The 20,278-nt window shown below is 38.2% G+C and overlaps 2 protein-coding genes across 2 annotated transcripts in view; one reads left to right on the forward strand and one right to left on the reverse strand.

Moving 5' to 3' along the window:
- dglucy (D-glutamate cyclase) overlaps positions 1–4,508 on the forward strand; it is an 11,133-nt gene extending 6,625 nt beyond the window's left edge. Inside the window, 4 exon segments of the mRNA XM_037695448.1 lie at positions 412–560; positions 1,318–1,437; positions 2,621–2,781; positions 4,152–4,508. Of these exon segments, the coding sequence (XP_037551376.1) occupies positions 412–560; positions 1,318–1,437; positions 2,621–2,781; positions 4,152–4,331 (610 nt within the window). The 3' untranslated portion in view covers positions 4,332–4,508.
- Positions 4,509–14,966: 10,458 nt separating this feature from the next.
- Positions 14,967–19,171, reverse strand: LOC119427417 (ovarian cancer G-protein coupled receptor 1). Its single transcript, XM_037695023.1, has 6 exons — positions 19,073–19,171; positions 17,502–17,651; positions 16,712–16,845; positions 16,025–16,247; positions 15,516–15,696; positions 14,967–15,436 (listed from the first exon to the last, which is right to left on the reverse strand). Exons 1-6 carry the CDS (start codon positions 19,169–19,171, stop codon positions 14,967–14,969), a joined length of 1,257 nt encoding a protein of 418 aa, XP_037550951.1.
- Between the last annotated feature and the right edge of the window lie 1,107 nt (positions 19,172–20,278).

Genomic DNA, 20,278 nt, shown 5'->3' on the forward strand with positions numbered 1-20,278 from the left:
ATATATATATATATATATATATATATATATATATATATATATATATAAACTGTTTGTTGAGTTAATTTGCAGGTTTGCGAATCCTATACTACCTAATAAAGATTAAGTGCAGTCACATCTGAGCAATCTTTAGCAAGAAAGATAATGTTTTTATGGGAACGGTCTAAATATGTGATTCTCCTTAACATAAATTACTGTAAATTTATGTTTTTTAATGACTTAAGAATGATTTTAAATTAAACACTCAGTATTACTTCAATAAGTTAAAGTTTTGCTTATAGTTTTTTTGATGTACAGAACTTTAAAATTATATATATATTTTTTTTTTTCATCAACAAAGACAGTGCGCAGACCGGGATTATAAAACTCATCTTTCTGTGTAATTGACGCGATTCTGTTGGTTCATACCAGGTTCGACCACCTGGTGGCGATAGAGCGCAGCGGACGGGCTTCAGATGGAAATTATTACAACATGAGAGGAATAAACATCAAACATCTGGTGGATCCCATTGATGATTTGTTTATTGCTGCAAAGAAAATACGAGGGATTACAACAATAGGTGTGGAATAATTTTGTTTTAGGTTAGAATTGTAGTTTTTTTGTTTGTTTGTTTATTTCAGGTTATTTACAAAGCACCAATTCACAGCAAACGTCATCTCAGGGTACTACAAAAATATCCACACACATTACAAAATGCCACATAGTAAAAATGATCTATCTAAGGAGTTTAAGACTAAAAATAAAAGTCTTTAGGTCTCCGTAGTAGCTGAGAGTCGTCCTCAATATACACTCCGAGTGACTTCTCACAGATCATGCATGACTTATTGTCAAAGCTTGACCAAAGGGCTAGAATACTCCGTCATTTCTGAACTTATTTAGTCTAAAACACTAGCATTAAAGGCAGCAGGTGATATACACACCTTCAAGGAACGCTAGAGCTTTTTATTTTTAAAGAATTACTCACCCCAGAGACTTTAAAGTGAGATTGTTTGAGATGAAAAAATGCATAATGAAGTTTGTGTTTCCTGTATGGATCAGAATTACTTAAAGCACCAAGTTTCAGTCCTAAACTTGGATTTTTGTACACAAAGTTGCAAACTACACACCATAAGCATCATTTTATCTTTTTATGTGATTTAGTTGAGCACAGGCAGAATCAACCACTAAAAATTCTAATACTAATAATCAAAACAAGGCATTTTTGACCCAAAGCATGAGTTCTTTAAGGTAAAACCATCTAAAGTTACGTATTTTACTCAATCTGTTAATTTTGAAACAAAGATTGGAGTGGTATGTTTTACTCTTCCTCTCTACAGGAATCGGCGATGGTGGTAACGAGCTGGGGATGGGTAAAGTGAAGGAGAAGGTGAAGAGCCTGATGCCCAAAGGAGATCTGGTAGCCTGTGATGTTCCTGCCGACTTCGCCATCACCGCCGGTACGAGTTCACTCTGTTTCACTGAACGGAGAAAGTTTTCAAAGCAGCAGAGAAAAACTCTGTTTCTCGTCGTAGGCTTCCACCTTCAGGTGTTCTGGGTGACGACTGCTTTGTCTAGACAAGTGGAGATGCAAGACAAAGCTGAAACTGACTATAACAATAAAACGGACGAAATGAAGGGAATTAAACCATGTGTAAAAGTAATTCTGCCTCAACGAATGACTGATGATCTTATTTAGAGATCAAACTTTGTGGAGGATCCTATTTTTGTGGCCTTCAGCTTCATAACCACATTTTACATTTAGGCGCAATGTTTGCCTCCGTCTTTGGCTTCTTTTTTGTTTTAGGATTAATTGATCGTTTTAGTTTGTTTTGTTTGTTTGTTTCAGTCCAGAACGTCTAATTTTTTGTTTTGATGAGAAGAATAAAATAATAATTTAACTGTACCTGTGACACAGTGAAGTGCTGGAAACGACGTTCACCTTGAAATTTCTTGAAAAGTGGATCTTTACTTTTAAAAGTGTAAGAACGTTCTAAATACAAAAAGAAAAATACTTTGATTCAAACAAGAACAAATTTTCAAATCTTGATTTTAACCATGGCAGCACGGTGGCGCAACTGGTAGAGCTGCTGCCTCTCAGCGAGCAGGTCCCTGGTTCAAACCCCGGTCCAGGGGCCTTTCTGGGTGGAGTTTGCATGTTCTCTCCGTGCATGCGTGGGTTTTCTCCGGGTACTCCGGTTTCCTCCCACAGTCCAAAAACATGCATGTTAGGCTGATTGGTAACTCTAAATTGTCCCTAGGTGTGAGTGAGAGAGTGAATGGTTGTTTGTCTCGTTTGTCTCTATGTGTCCCTGTGATGGACTTGCGACCCGTCCAGGGTGTACCCCGCCCCTCGCACAGTGATTGCTGGACATGGGCACCAGCGACCCCCGTGACCCAAAAATGGAATAAACGGGTAAAGATAATGGATGGATGGATGGATTTTAACCATTTAAAACTTTCCCCTTTTTTAAACTGGTTTATTCTTATCAATTTATTATGTTTTTTATTTTGCCCTTGTAACTGTTGCATCTTTGTTGTGCGGCATTTTAATTATCTTTTCAAGTTTATTTATTTTATTTTTTAAGATGAAACTGACATTAACATTGTCCCTGTCTTCCTTCTTGTCCCATCCTGGTTCAGGAGTGTCCAACTGGGGAGGATACGCTGTGGCCTGTGGGCTCTACCTGCTGCACACCTGCCCCACCCACCAGCGTTACCTGAAGAAAGGACTCGGACTGGAGTTTGTCGACTCCAACGAGCAGCAGCAGGACTGGAGGACCAACCTGCCGTCTGTGCAGAAGGTAACACAAACATTTAAAAAAAAACTTGTCTTAGAAGAAGCTTCCTCAGATTATTCCTAATGGTGATCAGAATTTTATATGAGTCAAAATGTAATTAATTTCAATTTAAACCATAATGGGATGTATGAAATTCAGATGTATAGATATATTTCTGCTGGGGGGCTGTTTTCTTGTTGGTAAAATTCAGAGGAAATTGTCAAAACATGTTTACAAAAAAAAAAGACTGATGTCAATTTTCCTTTTTAGTTGTTTTATGTTGGTTCGTTCATATATTATATGAACAAACGTCATCAAATATTCACCCTAACCTAAGACTTATATTGAATTTTTTATTTTTTTTCCACACAAACGCACCTAAATAAGTCTAGTTTTATTTAGGGAAACCAACTAGATCAGTATTTTTGCTTCAAAAGAAGAAAGAATCACCTGCTCCTCCATTGTGTCAGATTTAAGCACAGTGAGAAATAATTCAAAAAGTTCACGACAAAAACTGAAGAACACAGTGAATAAATCACAAACTGACTTGTCATACAGTTATTAAAGATAACCTGAATAAAAAAATATAAAAATAACAAATTAAACCTAAAACAACACAGTTTAAAACCCAAGCTAAAACCTCCCTGGTTCCCATCAACAGCATCAAAACACTCAGATTTACTAACATTCCTATAAAATCCTGACTTGCATTTAATTACCTGAGCATTGTGAAAGATACAAACAGGAACATTTTTCAAATGACTTACATTACTGGTTGTTTTCTGACCAACATGTCAATAAGTTTTAGTGTGGTGAATGTAGAAGTTGAAAAAAAGGAGCTTTGTGATGTCAGCACATTAAAAAGACATAAAGTGCAGCTTTCAAACTCTGCTGTTGTGACTAGTTCTCTTGAAGATGTAAAAAAAAATATTAAAACACTGCCCGCAGCTCGTCGATGAACCTGTGTGATAAAAAGCCGATTCTTTACTTTCAGTTCTGTTGCAATAAACAAACAGCTCTGAGGAGCAGGAATGTGCACGCAGCTTTAAATATTCGTCTCCTCCACCTGAAGAGCTAAAAAAAAACTGCAGATGTTTCGCTCCTTCCATGGAGGCACATCACATGACCACAATAAATCAGTGAGCTTACCTGTCATGGTGAAAAGGCTGCTTAATATTGTAATGTTTACCTGAAAGTTTATTTTAAATACATGAATCCATTTGAGAGACATTTTGCTAACAAACACAAAGTCACACGTTGAAGTCACCTCAACTTTCAGCCATTTCATCGGAGCTTTATTCATAATTATAAGTTTGTTTTTTTAATAAAGCTCAACCTGCTCAGCATCAAACATTGTCAGAAACTTCGGCACGCTTTGTGTTTGTGTGCACCAGGAGGAGTCCTTCCTGTCCACACTGGTGCGTTTCGGAATACGAAGTGGGAAAACTGGGAACCTGGCCATGGAGGTGGATGGTTTGACCTTTCACCCCACGCACTCTGACATGATCGACAGACTGGTGGGGGCGACACTGGACTCTGCGACACAACAACCAGCTCCTCCTGACTGTTACTAAGCTGTCGTCACAAAGCAGCAGAGGATGAAGAAAGAGCTTTGTGTTCGAGATGTTAGAATGCTGCCATTTTTATTTTTTCAGAAAAACACAATCGACTGAAGGAAAATCACTTTTTTTTTCTGCCTCGGAGATGAAAAATTAGGAAAACTGCAACTATTTTAATCACTCAAAATCAAGAAGATCTTACATATTACAATGACACTCAATGATTTTATTATTGTTCTATAACAAAGTGAAGGAATTCAACTTTTTGTCTAAATTTTACTGTAATCATTTTGTTTTATGTTAAATATATTTTTATACATTGAATTGCTGACTAAAGCACTCAAGGGGTAAAAAACATGCAATGTTTCTCTTAAAGAGTGATTGTAGCATTTTAAATTCAGGTATTTAAAACACTTAATTCAGTTTTTACTCATTATTAAAAAAAACTATCTGATGCTTATCAGGTCCTAGTCTGTGAATGTTTCTGTTCAGTGCCCTGAGACAACTCCTGTTGTGACTGGGCGCTAAATAAATAAACTGAATTGAATTGAACTGAACTGAATCGAGGTCTTTAAATTATTTAAATCCAACCTCAGACGGAGAAAAGTACAAATTAAATTACAGTCTCCTTTTTTTTTTAGAATAAATGCAGAATCAGCAAGTGAAAAACTGAGTATTGTTACTCAACTTGCTGCTTTTGAGTATACATGTATAAACACAATGCCAAGCAGGAAGGACATCAGCAATGATCTCTTAAAATCAACTGTTTCTCAATCTTGGAAGGGTGAAAGTTCATCTCCAAATTATCTGGAGTTTATTATTATAGAGAGAAAACAATAACTCACAAGTTGAAGACAGCTGCCCAGCTTCTCTGGAGTGGTCCCAGCAAGTTCACCCCAAAGGTCAGACTGTGCAATGCTCAAAGAAATGGCAAAAAAATAAAATCAAGTGCAGGTTAAAGGTTACAGGTCATGACAGGAAAAGTAGAAAAAGATGGAAAAGGGCAAAGGAAAGCCTCTTCCTTCTGAAAAGAATACAGACTCTGGTTTGTCAAGTTTATCAAAACAAATATCAGAACTTCCAGGACAATGTCCTTCACACCCATAATGCATGAACGCATGTTTGTAGAAAACCAAGTCCAGGATGTCGGCACAAACACACCTCACAATCAGAGTGGACCATGAACTCCTCTGTAGACCAAAGGATTCTAAAGTGAAATGTGGGACAATCGATCCGTAGGCTGATGCTTGGACCAAAGTGGGTCATGATCCAACAGGACAATGACACCAAGCACAATGTAGCCACCACAGACTGGCTCAAAAAGAATCAACGGTCCAGTTAATCCAGAAGCTCGTCCCGACTGAATGCTGCTGTGAGACCTTCAGAGAGCTGAGCAAAAACAAGCTGTGTAAAAAGGAGTGGGCCAAATTCCTCCACAACCATGTGGAATTGATAAATAGCTTGTATTTGAAGGAGGTTCAACAAGCTATTTGATCAAGTAAATAATGGCAAACTAATATTTTATGTGCCATTCTTTGTCTAAACTTACTTGTTACTTTCTTGTATGACTCAGAGAGGGCAAGATAAATTTGTATCCTTTTTTCTTTTGCCCTAAAATCTTCTAAGATGTCAGAATTTAAAGAGAAACCACCACAGGTGAGCACAATCTCTGTACGACAACAGACTTGTGCTACACTAGTAAAATAATGAAAAATATTCTGACCCGTTGTCTCTAATCTGTTTTGTTTTTGTCTGTAAAATCAGGCAGTTTATCTAATTGGGTTTGTGCTATTAAAATTAGAAAACAAGCTTATTGTTTATATTAATGCAATTTAAATTTGATTAAAAAAAATTTCTCTTCAGGGTAAAAGTGAATACATTTATGACCGTCTTGGACAAATATTTAATTTCTTGCAGCAGTTGGAGCAGTGCACCAGCAAGGAAAATGCAAGAAAAATCTTTTTGAATCAGCTAAAATACCTAAACTGTTTTCTGCAGAATGCTGGAAACAAGCCGAAGTTCTAAAACCTGATGGGATTGGAATACAGAAACACAAATGAAGTAGTCGGAAGTCACCATGTGAAGTGCTGTTGTGTTGAGAAGACGTCCGATGGGGACAAATTTGGCAGGAAGATGTTTTCTCTGGAACCGAAACCATCTTCAGTTTTAGATCATCGGAGCAGCAGCTGAGCTTTAAACCCAAACAAGTTTCTAAAGAGGAAAGAAGAAATTTACTGGACAAACATTCTCATTAGTTGTTTGCATCTTGGAAAAAAAAAAAAAAAAAAAAAAGAAATAACTCAAAGTGTGTAGCTCGAAGGCTGGAAAAATAAACCTTGCTTCTGTGTTTTAGCTCGACAGGTTTCTGTTTGTAATTTTCTCAAAGTCACGACGAAGCTCGGAGCGGGAAACGCAGGAAACGTAAACAGCTGTGGTTGGTTTCCCAGGCGGAGTTTGAAAACAGTTTTCAGCTGCTGTGGCTGCGGTAACAGGAACTGATCAGACTGATCTGAAGGCTTTCCGAGGGTATATTTAGTGACGTGTTGGAGGACGTGAAAGGATGTTATTTCTCCTGAACCACAGGCAGCCTGCAGAATACCACAGTCCTCTCCTGCACAGGGCTGGGTTGTAAAATCTTTCTTTTCAAGTCCTAGTTTTTGTGGTTGTTCTTCGCGTTTACACTTCGGTTTCTGAAAACTCACGGCTTTAACGTTTTTTCATCCTTCTCGATCTTGTCTGCAGTCACATGAATTTATGACAAAATTTACGGTCACTTCCAGAAAGACTCTTAGGTTGAAGCCTGCTCTTATGGTAAATCAAGAAATAGGCTGTAAACAAACAATGCTATATATATATTGCGCTGCTTGAGATTTTCAGAGCAATCTATTTTGATCTGATTTTGTTTCTGCAAGCCGAAGAACCCCCTCCAAAACTTCAGTCACAGTTCTCAAAAGCTTGCATCTGTATCTAAAGATAATTTGTCAGGGTTTATATTTGTGACGGTTTTTCTCCAGGAAAAAAGGGACTTCCTGTTGAATTCATAAAGTCTCAGAGAAGTGTTAATGAAGCTTTAACTGTGAGGTTTGTAACTATTTATTTGTTACTCGTTTTTTTTTTTTCCTGTACAGTATTTTAACGGGTTATTTGCTGTTTGGAGCAACTTTCTGTAAGAAATCAGAGCAAGGACGTTGACTGACGGTGAACAGCTCTAAATAGGTTTAAATCATATTTATCTGATAGATTCCAGTATAATGTAAATAATGAATCTTCTTCATACACCAAAGTTAGTCATGGAGTTCCTCAGGGTTCAGTGCTTGGACCAATACTCTTTACCTTATACATGCTTTCATTAGGTAAAGTTATTAAACAGCATGGGATAAATTTTCATTGTTATGCTGATATTTGTCCATGAAACCCAATGAATCCAATCAGCTACTTAGACTACAAGCATGTCTTAAAGACATAAAAACCTGGATGACCCTAAATTTTTTGCTTTTAAACTCAGACAAGACTGAGGTTTTAGTTTTTGGACCTGAGCATCTTATGAATTAACTTTTCAGCCTTCCGCCCTTCTTGGATAGCATTAATCTGGCCTCCAGCTCTAATGTTAAAAATCTTGGTGTTATTTTTGATCAGGACATGTCTTTTATCCCCCACATTAAAAACGTTACTAGAACCACCTTCTTCCACCTGCGTAATATCTCTAACATTAGAAACATCTGATCTAAAAATTATGCAGAAAAACTGGTTCATGCATTTGTCACGTCCAGACTGGACTATTGCACTGGTTTATTATCTGGGTGTCCAAATACTTCTTTAAAAAGTCTTCAGTTGATCCAAAATGCTGCTGCCAGAGTCTTAAATGGAGTTAGTGGGAGAGATCATCTCTCTCCAGTTTTAGTTTCTCTCCACTGGCTCCCTGTCAAATCCAGAATTGAATTCAAAATCTTACTTCCAACCTACAAAGCCCTCAACAACCTAGCTCTACCTTATATTCGAGATCTTATTGTTCCATATTTTCCTAACAGAGCACTTCATTCTCAGACTGCAGGCTTACTTGCGGTTCCTAGAGTTTCCAAAATGGGAGAAGATCTTTCAGTTATCAGGCTCCTCTCTTGTGGAACCAACTTCCACTTTCTGTCCGTGAGGCTGACACATTGTCCCGTTTTAAGACTTTCCTTTTTGATAAATCCTATAGTTAGGGTTGTCTTGTTATGCTGCTGTAGACTTAGACTACTGGAGGACAAGCTGACCTCGTTTCTTGAAGTGAATTGTTAAAATTGAATAGTTTTCATTTGATACTATTTCTGTCTTAACATGATTCTCAACCTGCCATTGTGTATCTGTTCCTCTCAAACCCAGCCGGTCGAAGCAGATGGCCGCTTGTCCTGAGCCTGGTTCTGCTAAAGGTTTCTTCCTCATGAGGGAGTTTTTCCTTTCCACTGTTGCCTTCATGCTTGCTCAAGATGAGAGTTCTGTCATGGAGTTAACTTCAAAGCAGTCTGCTCCTCAGATAAATAGTGTTAACTTACTTTTTAATGTATATGAATGTTTCTGTTCAGTGCCCTGAGATGACTTCTGTTGTGACTTGGTGCTGTAGAAATAAACTGAATTGAATTTCCAGTTTCTAAAATGTTATTTTGCTGTGAGCTATGCAAACGATTGGTTTAAGGCAAAAAAAAAAAAAAAAAAACTCCTTAAACGTCAGCACTTCTGTAGATCCATCACATCTCCTCATGTTTAGCAAACATAATGTCATCCTTTCTGTTTTATTTCCTTCACTGTTTTGTTTACAACAGGAACATCTCGATGAATACATAACCACTTTGTTTTCTTCAAAACAACAGGAATTTTTTTACTGGGAAAATAAATAAAATAAAAGTTTTATTACGAGGAGAAGGCTTCAGTTTCAGCCGTATTGTCACTGTTCTTCAGTTGGGACATTTTAGCCTCAGTTTATCACAACTTCCTGTTAGCAGAATCAGCCAAGATTAATAACCAAACTCGTTACAATCACCCAGAGATCACACACAGATCTCACAATACACACTCCCACAGTGATCCATCATCCCACAGACACATTTAAACCCACAAACACACACTTATAAGATCTTAAATCCCTCCTGGGGGAAATATTCTGATATGCAAATAAATACAGCGACGAAACGGTCTTGTCCTCGCACACATTTTCATTTTCTGCTTCAGATTCACCTGATAGCTCAGTTTAATAATCTGCTAAAACCAATAAATGTTAATCTTTCACCTCCATTGTGCAATTTGTAAAGAAACTAATGCACACACAGGAAACGTCCGCCATACAGAAATAAGCAGGGACCCAAATCTTTAAACAAATCTCAAGATAGCGCTTTGAAAAATATACGTTTAATGGAAAAAAGTAGTTTACTCAAAGCCTTTTTGTTCCAAGAATACAATATCTTGATGCTCCAAGAACTGTAATAAGTCATGCATAGAAATAAAACGGAGTATTAGTCAGGATTTATTCAAAGTTTAACACCTCTTTGGCTAACCAGCTGAAGGCTTTGTGCTGTATGCTTTCTTAAATTGTAATAAATGCACGTCACAAATTACTGAGTGTAATTTGAGCCCGTTCATTTGAATAAAACTGCAATGTTGATTTTGATTAAGGCACCTCCCCTGAAAAAGCACCTGTAGCATTGGCACCGTAAATATGTTGTACTGTGGTTAAAATCATAAACATTTCAATAATTTATCAAGTAAAAGTCTAATGACATAAAAATGTTTTTTCCTTCATCCCTTCTAAACAAGCCATACTTAAGTCTTTCTAATCACCACATCATTAACTTTAACCTTTGACCTGCTGATTGAGGCCTATGGATTGAAATAGAGCTTCTTTGGGATAATTTTGTGGAGCATTGCACAGTCTGACCTAAGGGTGAAGTTGCTGGGATGCTTAATCCTGAGAATAATGGCAGCAGTCTTAAATGTTTTCCACCTGTGAATCATGTTTACCTCTGTAGAATGATGGACTCCAAATTATCTTTCCCACACTGATGGGCAGCAGCAGGCACTTTTTTAAGGGCTTGTCCACCTGAGAAAGATTTCACAAGTTTTTCCACAAACGATCTTTTCGTTCGATGTTTCTAAAATAACCTTGTAGAGATGGCACCATTTGTAGAAAGTCTTGGCCCGCACGACAACACCCAAACTATTCGAAACGCTGTTCTAACTACACCAGGCCTGTACGTGGTGCCATATGGTCCATGAAAATATATTAAAAACAGAAAACAAGACGAGGAGTCTGGGTGTAAAGCTTACACACTTGGTGCAAATTATAATTATACCAAGAAAAGGGGAACTGCCTCGAGCCACAGATTAGATTAGAGTTGGGACAATGACATCACCGTTTCAAAATAGCCACGTTTTGACCATCTACATGAAAACACACGTTTTTCAATCTGCACTTTGTTGGAAAAGAATACAGTTGTGGCGCTCCTAAAACGCTGTTCACTGTGAACACAAGGCTGAAACTATTTAAAATAAAAAACACTGGCATGGTCGAAAATGTTTCAATGTTGACAACCCTTCAGGCTATTGCTGATGTCTGCCCAACTTGGCGTTGTGTTACCACACACCTGAATGCTCCACAGCAGCAAGCTGACCAAACTTCTGCTTTTACTTTGGTGATGAACAATTAATAAATAGTCCATCAGCAGTTAAAGTTAATGTCACCTGGTTGTAACCTCTTGAGGCAAATGGCATCAGTGACAATGGACTTTGCTCATGTTTCCCAAACGTAACGACCCAATGGTGTTGATCTGATTATTTTTTGTGCTGATATATAAAACCTTAAAATTAAAGAAGAATCTAACTCATTTCCTTCCCCAGCTGTAAGAAACACACACACTTGTGCTTAAACAACTCATATGTGTTAGACAAATGCTAACAGGTGGTGCATTTTCCTGTACTACGTTCTGGATTTTAAATCCCCACTGAAAGAACTTAACTATGATTGAAGGACGAGCTGCTGTTTTTGCTAAGAAACAAACCGCAGCGTTTTATCAGCACTTGCCTCCACACACCGTCACGATAAACACAACCCGTCTTTTAGAGCATAACACTCTGAAGATTTATAAAAAAAAAATACTCTGCAAGACATTCATCGCTGTAAATTCATCACTTCAACAAGATGCAATAGACATATGAACTTCATCCTTCATAAAAAAAATAAATAAAAACTTCCTTTAACGTAATTTTGTTAAACTTCTGTAACAATTTTCACAATAAAATTCTCATTTTGCACCAAAGCAAGAAGACTGAACGAAACGTTCCTTACACAGACAGGGTCTCACAGATAACCCAGAACCGTTCTCATGCAGATAGCAACATGTAGAAACAGGAAGTGTTTTTTTAAATACAGTATATATTCATCCAGCAGAGATACCAGTTTTCTGTTTATGTGTCGTTGAAAAGAAACAAAATCGATTTCAGTCAGGCTAATTTTGTGAGGAAACATCTGAGATATTTTAGTTGAATTTGTTCTAGTTTATTCCTTTTTTCTAGTACCTGTCTAATTCCTGCAGCGTTTCACACCAAATCTGATCAGATTGTTTTAGCAACAACCTCAAACTCGTGTAAAGGCTGAATAATTGGTTCACTTTTGCACTTATAGTCACAAACCTTCTATAAATTTTACAGAGACAAACACAGAAGATAAATATTTGCAAATAAAAGTACTTGGTTTAATCAGTTTTGCCAAAAAAAAAAACCAACAAAAACTTATTTTATGCAGGTTTTGTTCCTGCATGATTAGTCACGCGATGCGTTCATGAACTGTAAAGACTTGCGTGCAAAAGCGTGTTCTTTTTAAAAAATTTCCACATATACGAGAAAATACAGACCAAGTGGAAAAATGAACGGCTTTTTCTTTTATCCTGGCGCGTACTACGCATTAATCTGTGCCACCAACATTATAACCAGTTGTTCAGAAATGTTTCCAAATTAGTTTAGAATAAATACTGCCAAAAACAAATTGAAGTTGGTAAAACTACAGTTTAAGACCAACATTTTGAAAGAAGCAAAGTGGTGAATATTCAAACTGTTACACTAAAATATAAATACTTTTTTTCAGACTATAAGGCGCACTTAAAATCTTTTAATTTTTCTCAAACATCGACAGTGAGCCTTATGATCCGGTGTACCTTATGTATTAGTTTTAGTTGTGCTTACTGACCTCTAACCAGTTTTATGTGGTTATTGTGAATGAGTTGAATAAAGTTTGAATTTTCTGACTGTTTTGTTTCGCTTAACGTGCCTTTTAATCTGGTGCAGCGTATAGTCTGAAAAATACGGTACTGGTTCTTTTAAAGAAACATTATTTAAAATTTGTAATGCATAAATGTTATTAGTTGTGGTTATTAAATACAATTTTTTTAAGTGGACACTGACCAACAAAAGTAAATGTCATAGAATTTCACAATAAGAGCATCTGAACTCATCACACCAACTTTAGCAACTTTAAATTAAAGTAAATTAAGTTTTTTTTTTTTTTTTTACTTTGTTCAGTACCACTGGAAGTTGACCCTGAGATGATTTCATATATGACCAAATCCAATCCATTTATAATGTGGCAGGCCAAAAGAAATGATAAAAATATATACCGTATATTTTTTAATCTTTTAGGAAAATAAACCAATTTACAGATTTATACGACTGTAATGCATCTTCTTTTTGTTAAAAATAGAAAAATACAAATAGACTATAGTTTTACTTGCATAATATATGTATTTGACAATAAATTTATATACATTGGTTCAGTCACGAAGAGTAGTTTGTTAATAAGCAGCATCACCTGCAGGGGGGAAACGTCTTGTAGATAAAATATTTGATGAATATTCAGTTAAAACAAGCAACAACTTTGTACCTAGCAAATAAAATGTTTAAAGTGTTGTTTTTTCTTAAATAAATATTCAGATTTTTCTGCTGCTTTTAGACAGTAAGTGGCTAATTGACCAACTTTTTACCATCTACTGTTGGTTCTTCGGGCTGGGTTGTATAAAATTCAACTTTTTTAAAGGGATACTTGAAAGGCTGGTCCAAGCAGGATCACAACTTAAGTGTTCTGCGATTTTAAAACTTATCCGATCTCCAAAGTTTCAGATTTGTTCACAAAATTTGTAAACGTTAAACTCCTGTCAGTTCAATATAAGATGGTTAATCTGACAGAAATATATTTTGATATACGACCTGCCTCAGGATGGACAGGAGGTGCTGCAGCTAGCTGCTTGCCTTTCAGTTTATTTTTGTAAGGCAATCCAGACCAGCCCAAAAGTCAGGTTTAGGTCATTCAGACCAGCCTAACATCCAGATTTAGTTAATCCAGACTAAAATGTCAGATTAAATTACTCAAGGTTGAGCTAACAGTCAGGTTTGGTTAATTCAGACCAGGTTAAATGACCCAAAACTCAAATTAAATATTGTTTATTTTAGGAACTCTACAAGTTAGATTTTTAAAAGTTTTAAGCAAATAATGAAAAAACTGTTGAACCATTTTATGATTTTTATCATTTGTAAATTAAAAACAACATACTGCTAAACTGAGTGTGATTATTGGTTTATAAATAACCTCAATCACACAAGCCATTAGTTTATCAATTTGATCAGAATTTAACTATTTATCCAAACTGACGATGCTCAACGAGCGGTCTACGACAGGTAAGATATTAACTGTTATACTTATTCCAAAGAACTCACCTTAAAAGAATTAAACTCTGTAACTTAATTAATTCAATAATTTTTAAGCGCACTCCTTTCATGTAAATGGCACCAATTCATTAAAGCAGCAGAAAAAAAAACATCAGTCAATTTTAAATCACAGCACAACTAAAACAAAGCTCAAATTGAGCGTTTTTAAAAAGTTTTATTCTTTTCAGACTAAAAATGAAGCAGCTGGCTCTCTTCTTAAGTTGAGATCTCGTTCAACTTTGGTTTTTATTTTTTTAAATGCACTTTTTGTAAATGCACTTTTTGTTGATTGTTCTCAAGTTATTGTTGAGTACTTTTACAGGGATGGAAAATATCCTGTTTTTGAGAGTTTGTATCTGAGTGTAAAGTATGGTGGCCCTGAGGTGACAAACACCAAGGAAACAAAAAAAATACATGACTAAGCAGAACACAAAGAATACAACAGAAATACAAAATAAATTAGAATACATAAAAAAAGTTTTAGTAAAAATATAACAAAACAGAATAAGAAAACATAATTTAATTATTTTAAAAAAATTGTTTCTAAATTTTAATGTTGAACATTTTGCTGTTTTTCTTCTCTGCTCACAACATTTAACCCTTTATTTTCTACCTTTATACTAAAGTTACCACATCAGATGTTTTTAATTACCACTTCCTGTTGAAATGTGACGTTTGGACAGAGAAAATGTAAACAGACCTTTAACTCATCCGATCAGAGTTCACCTCGTAGATTTAACCCTCCTGCTGCCCTGGGGTCAAAACGAGCCGAGGTTTCAGTTTTAACACGGAGGCCTCATGGGTCATTTTGACCCAAGGGCAGCAGCAGGATTAAACATGCATCATGTTGATGTAAACAGACCAGGTCATTCGTTGGTCGTCTTTGTTCTGTCGCTCTGCAGCCTCAGCCTGATTGGTCCTGTACCTTCAGGAGATGTGTTTATTATTTTCTTCTGTCCTCTCTGTCATTTGTTTCTGCTCCTCGACAGCGATCACGCACCCCAACTTCCCGTTGACGTCCCCATGTTTGTCATGTGCGTTCGTGTTGTTTCGAACCGTTAACGGTATCATGGTTTTCTCGTCGGCCAGTGTGGTTAAGGTCGTGTTTTTGGAGTCTGTTTTCACGTTGTTCTGTGTGCTGGTGTGGGTGAGCAGCGTCACGGTCGGGTGGCCGTTGTTCTCGTCGGTGGTGGCCACCTCGTGGGAGTCATTGGCTGGGTTTATAGGGCTGGCGTTCCCACGGCGACAGCAGCAGCAGAGTATCCTGGTGATGGGCCGGACGATGGCTCTGTAGAGGCCGCGGCGGGCGCTCTCACTGACAAAGCAGTAGAGCGCCGGGTCGGCCACACAGTTCAGGGTGGTCAGCATCAGCGACAGGTGATAGTAGTTAAATATTCCTGGAAAACAATAACCCGAGTTGTTCAGCTGTAGCCATCTTCCATTTTCAGTCGTGACATCCTTGAAGTCAAATGGTACCTTCTATAAAAGCACAGTCCCGCTCCAGCAGCGTGCGGACCAGCAGGAAGATGTGGTACGGCGAGAAACAGACGAGGAAGATGAGTATGGTGCTGCTGACGAGCTGTCTGATCCTCGTCTTCTGATCCGGCTGAGTTCCGGCGCTCCGACCCACCGCGCGAAGGACGCACAGGTAGCTGATCTGCTCCAGCAGAAAACAGAAAGGTTCAACTGATCCACCCCTTTTCAAATCAAAACTCAGATTTAACCTACAAACACAACGTCATGTTGGCTCGACGTCATTGTTCTTGATCGCCCCAGAAGAAGACGTCAAGAACTGAGCTTTGCTTTGCCCGCCTGACGTCTCCAAATGTGGATGAAGAATTGAACGAAGAAAGTTCACACTATGTTTAAACAAAACACAAAGTTGTGTCTTCTAAAATCATGCTGGGGGTACTTATCCTAAAATCAAGTGACATATCTTTAGGTTTTTACTGTCTGAGCCAAAGATGGTTGTAAAACGGACATACCGACAGGATGGCCAGCGGGAACAAGAAGCCAACAACGAATCGATAGTAGTTGATTGAATATTCCCACGAGCGCATGGGGTAGTGCTCAAAGCACACAGACTGGTTCGTCTTGTCTCTGCTCAGCTCCTTGTGGTGAAAGAAAACTGCGCCCACTGCTATCTCCTTCAGCCAGATAATGGCGCTGACGAGCCAGGCTGCCGTCATCGAGCGCAGAGCCGCAAACCTGGACACAGGAAAAGAAAAGCCCTGACTTCATGTGCACAAACGTTGTGTATCTGAGTCACACTCTACGGAGTTTTCATTGATCCAGCTGAAGAAATGGAAACAAATTGTGTTTTTGTGCTGGGTAACAAAAAGCTTGAAGATCCAATTGAAACTGGTTCTTTGTTGTGTTTACAACCCTGCTTCATTCCTTGAGTTTGGAGCCTTTTAATGTCTAAATGATTCAAAGGTCAGAGTTGAAAACTTTCCTCTGAAAATGTCCAGGTAAAAAGACGGAAACTGAGTGGGAAAAAAATAAAAATAAAACTACGTCTTCAGAAAATCGGGAAAATTTTTGATAAAAACTATGATAAGGTTTATTATAAGTTGTTGAATTAGGCCTTAAAAAATATTGTCCTCATTGAGAGGACTACACATGTCCTTCTGTACTGATTTGTCAGAGTCAGTCCAAAGTCTGATATGTACCTCAGAGGATGGACCACAGCCAGGTAGCGATCCAGACTGATGCAGCACAGAAAGCCGATGCTGATGTAAATGTTCTCGTAGAGCAGGAAACCACACAGCTGACACAACCATTCCCTGTGTCGCCAATCGTCGTCCTGAAACGAGAAACGTCCGTGAAGTCAGACAGCAAGTGTGTGATTCACTGATACACGCACTGACAACCTTCTTCTTCCTCTTCCTTCTCCGGCAGTTCCTTCTTCTGGGGATGCTGCAAGTCATTCTCCATCTCACTCACTCCAACTACCTCCATGTCCTCTCTAACTGCATCCAAAACATGCATCGCTTCTTTAGCCTTTGTCGTTATCTTTGTCGCTCCCAGGGAGAACCTTCACATCTTCAGCTCTGCCTCTTCCAGTTCTTTCTCGTCTGTTTGGTCAATGCCACCGTCTCCAAACCATCCAACAGAGCTGGTTTCATCTCTGTCATATGAAGAGAGGTCAAGTTTCTTTGACCAAGACAAGTGGCGTCCAATCCTGGTCCTCATGGGCCACAGTCTTCGTTGCTTTCACCTGATTTCAATAAATGAGTGGCTTCTACAGAATTTGAAGACCTGCTGAAGAGCAGACATCTAAAACATGCAGGATCAGGATTGGACACCAAGTTCTAATGACCACCAATACAAAACTAATCCATTTTGATTGTATTTTAAATTTTGATGGGCATTTTTTCTCATCAAACCAGCTTTTACCATATGAGAATATGTGCCACAAACTGTGATAATTTGTTTTTGATTATAAAAGTGACTTGTTACCTGGAAGATGTACTGCAGCCAGAGCGGTAAGGAAGCCTGGTACAAGAGATCTGACACTGTGAGGTTCATCAGATAAACTCCCAGCTCGTTCTTCTGCTTCAGCTGCAGAGCGGCGTGGTACAGTGAGTACAGGTTGGAGGGAACGCCGACCTTTAATCAAAGAGGAGCAATTTAAATATGCACATCCCCAACAAGAATGTTCAAAGAGCAGGACTTTACAGCGACAGTAAGCTTCATATCTGACTTATTTAGGGCAGAAATTTGTTTCCATTTTAGACAATATTCCAGTATTTTTTACTTACTTTTTATATACATTTATTAATACTGTAAAATTAAAAGGAACAGCTAAAAATCAGCCATTCTTTAGTGAAAACTTTTAAATAATTGTAAAGTTTGAGGAAACACTTTCAGGTTCCAACATGCAACTGAAGCGTCTCGTCTGATTTCTAATAAAACAGCGTTCGGGCGTCACTCAGGTTGATTCAGTAGATTTGATCGACTCCTGCAGGCATCGTTCATCTGCTATAAACCTGACCGGGCTTCAGGTTTCCTACAGATCTCTGCAGTCTGATGTGGTGAAAAACCCCCAGAAACACGATATCATGACCGCTATGATGGTTGCAGAGCACCGAGCTCTGCAGTGAAACTCACCACACTCTGTCTAATAGGAAATGGAAAACCAGGATTGACGCAGGGGATTTTTATTTATAGAAAGTCTCAGATCAGAAAAGGCTCTGTCAAAGAAGATGGTAAATGGACTGTACTTGTATAGCGCCTTTCTATCATATCAAGATACTCAAAACTCTTTACAACACAATCTGTGCCCTCGTTTACCCATTCATACAGCTCTCTACTAGATCTCTAAGATTAATCAGAGCTTTAGATCATTCATACACCAATGGGACACACATTGGAGGCAATGAAGGGTTCAGTGTCTTGCCCAAGGACACTTCGGCATGTGACTGCTGGTGGAATCGAACCCCCAACCCTCACACTGAAGGACCACTGCTCTAACCACTCAGTCACAGCCGCCCTAAAGCAGTCAAATGAACTAAACCACCTTTTAAATCCCAGTTAGAGGTTTGTTGTAACCTAATTGGATAAAACCCACAGTGAAGCACTGGAGAATCTGGAGTTGTCCAACATAAACTCTAAATTTGTTTCTTTGGAAGAGTGATTCGGTCTGGCTGAGTTTTAGGTCCAACTAATGGGTTATCAGCCTCACCATCCAGCTGCTTAGTCTGCAGGGGAAACAGGCTCAAATGACTTCTGCATAACCTGCAGCAACCAGTAACAACGTCTTAACAATACAGAATATAAAACCTGTTTGATGCAAACATTGTCCCTTGAGGTGCTCAAACAATAAAAGCCCACCATTCCTTGGCAGGCGATAATGATTACTGAAGAAGTTGTAAACTCGATCGCAGATTTGCATGCTGCTCTCTGCACAGAGCTTTACTTGAAGCGTCATGGCTGCATTGATGCAGAATGACGCTGGGCTTTCTCACTCTGACCTCAGTGGTTTACACGATTTTACAGTTCTCAGACTTTAAAGAGCCACGCACACTTACCAACAGGACCAGGATGTAGACAAACGAAAAGACGTACTGGTGGATTTCGTGGCTGATGGTGCAGTTTATCATGTCCTCCTCAGACATGTTGGACGCCATCGGGCTACTTCATCCTGAGCCCACGAATCTATGAAAAACACTCAGATCCTTTGACGCAGCTCTTCGTGATGAGTCTCATCTGGTCCAAAACTTGCCCTCCATCTTCTAGAAGTCCAGTTTCTTCTGTGAAAAACAGGAAACATTTAATCAAAATTCATCCAGTGGTTCGCAAGATATTTTGCTAACAGAAGAACAGAGTTGACAAACAATTACAAAGTTTTGAATAAAAATACAGCACAATGTAGTGCTCTAAGTGCCTGTTTGGAATGACTCTCAGCTACCGCTTAATCTGTAAAATTGACTGACATCTTTTTGTTAGTTAAGGTTGCTCAGCTGTGGCGACCATCTTGAAAAGGGTTGACTCCAAAGTCAGTCATGTTTATCTGTTTTATCTATTGTTTATTTACTAAGAGTTTCAGTCAATTCTGTCCAGCGGTTTACGAAGTATGGTATATTTTGCTAACACTGCAGACAAACAGATGGACAAAAACATTATCACTAGCCTTTGCCTTTATGCAGCGCGTGGTAATTACATTTTTGTTTGTTTAATCAAGATTTTTAAATATGGACTGAAACTTATTAATTCGTTCACGATGTTAAAATGAGTAGCAGATAATTTGAGGTTTTTACCCACTAAATAAATAAAATTTAAAAACTGTTGATGTGAAACTAAAACCTAAATACAACATTTTTCAGTCAGGTCATCTGGACAGTTTCTTTTTTTGTGCTGAAACGTTTCGCCTTCGATCCGGAAGGCTTCATCAGTCGAGGAAACACAGTTTTGTTGTGTGTTTCCTTGACTGATGAAGCCTATTTGCTTTATTTACAAAATAGCCTTGAACTGGACTTTAAATTGGGAGGAAAATGATTAATTACACTGTGTAACATGATCCTGACCACTAATGGCCAAAGACATGCTTTAAACGTGGCCACAGACCCCTGCTAGTTAACAAATGACCTGATGGTCAATACTAAATTTCCCTGGGGCAGCTGGAATGCCGTTGCTTTTGCTTGATCGCTGATCTGGCAGCAGTAACCATGGCAACAGCAGCAAATTGCAAATTAAGAAGTCTTCGTTTGATTCAGCACCTTGGTCTGATATTAATC

The sequence above is a fragment of the Nematolebias whitei genome, chromosome 21 (genome assembly GCF_014905685.2).
Source record: "Nematolebias whitei isolate Nwh7 chromosome 21, NemWhi1, whole genome shotgun sequence".
Lineage (NCBI taxonomy): Eukaryota > Metazoa > Chordata > Actinopteri > Cyprinodontiformes > Rivulidae > Nematolebias > Nematolebias whitei.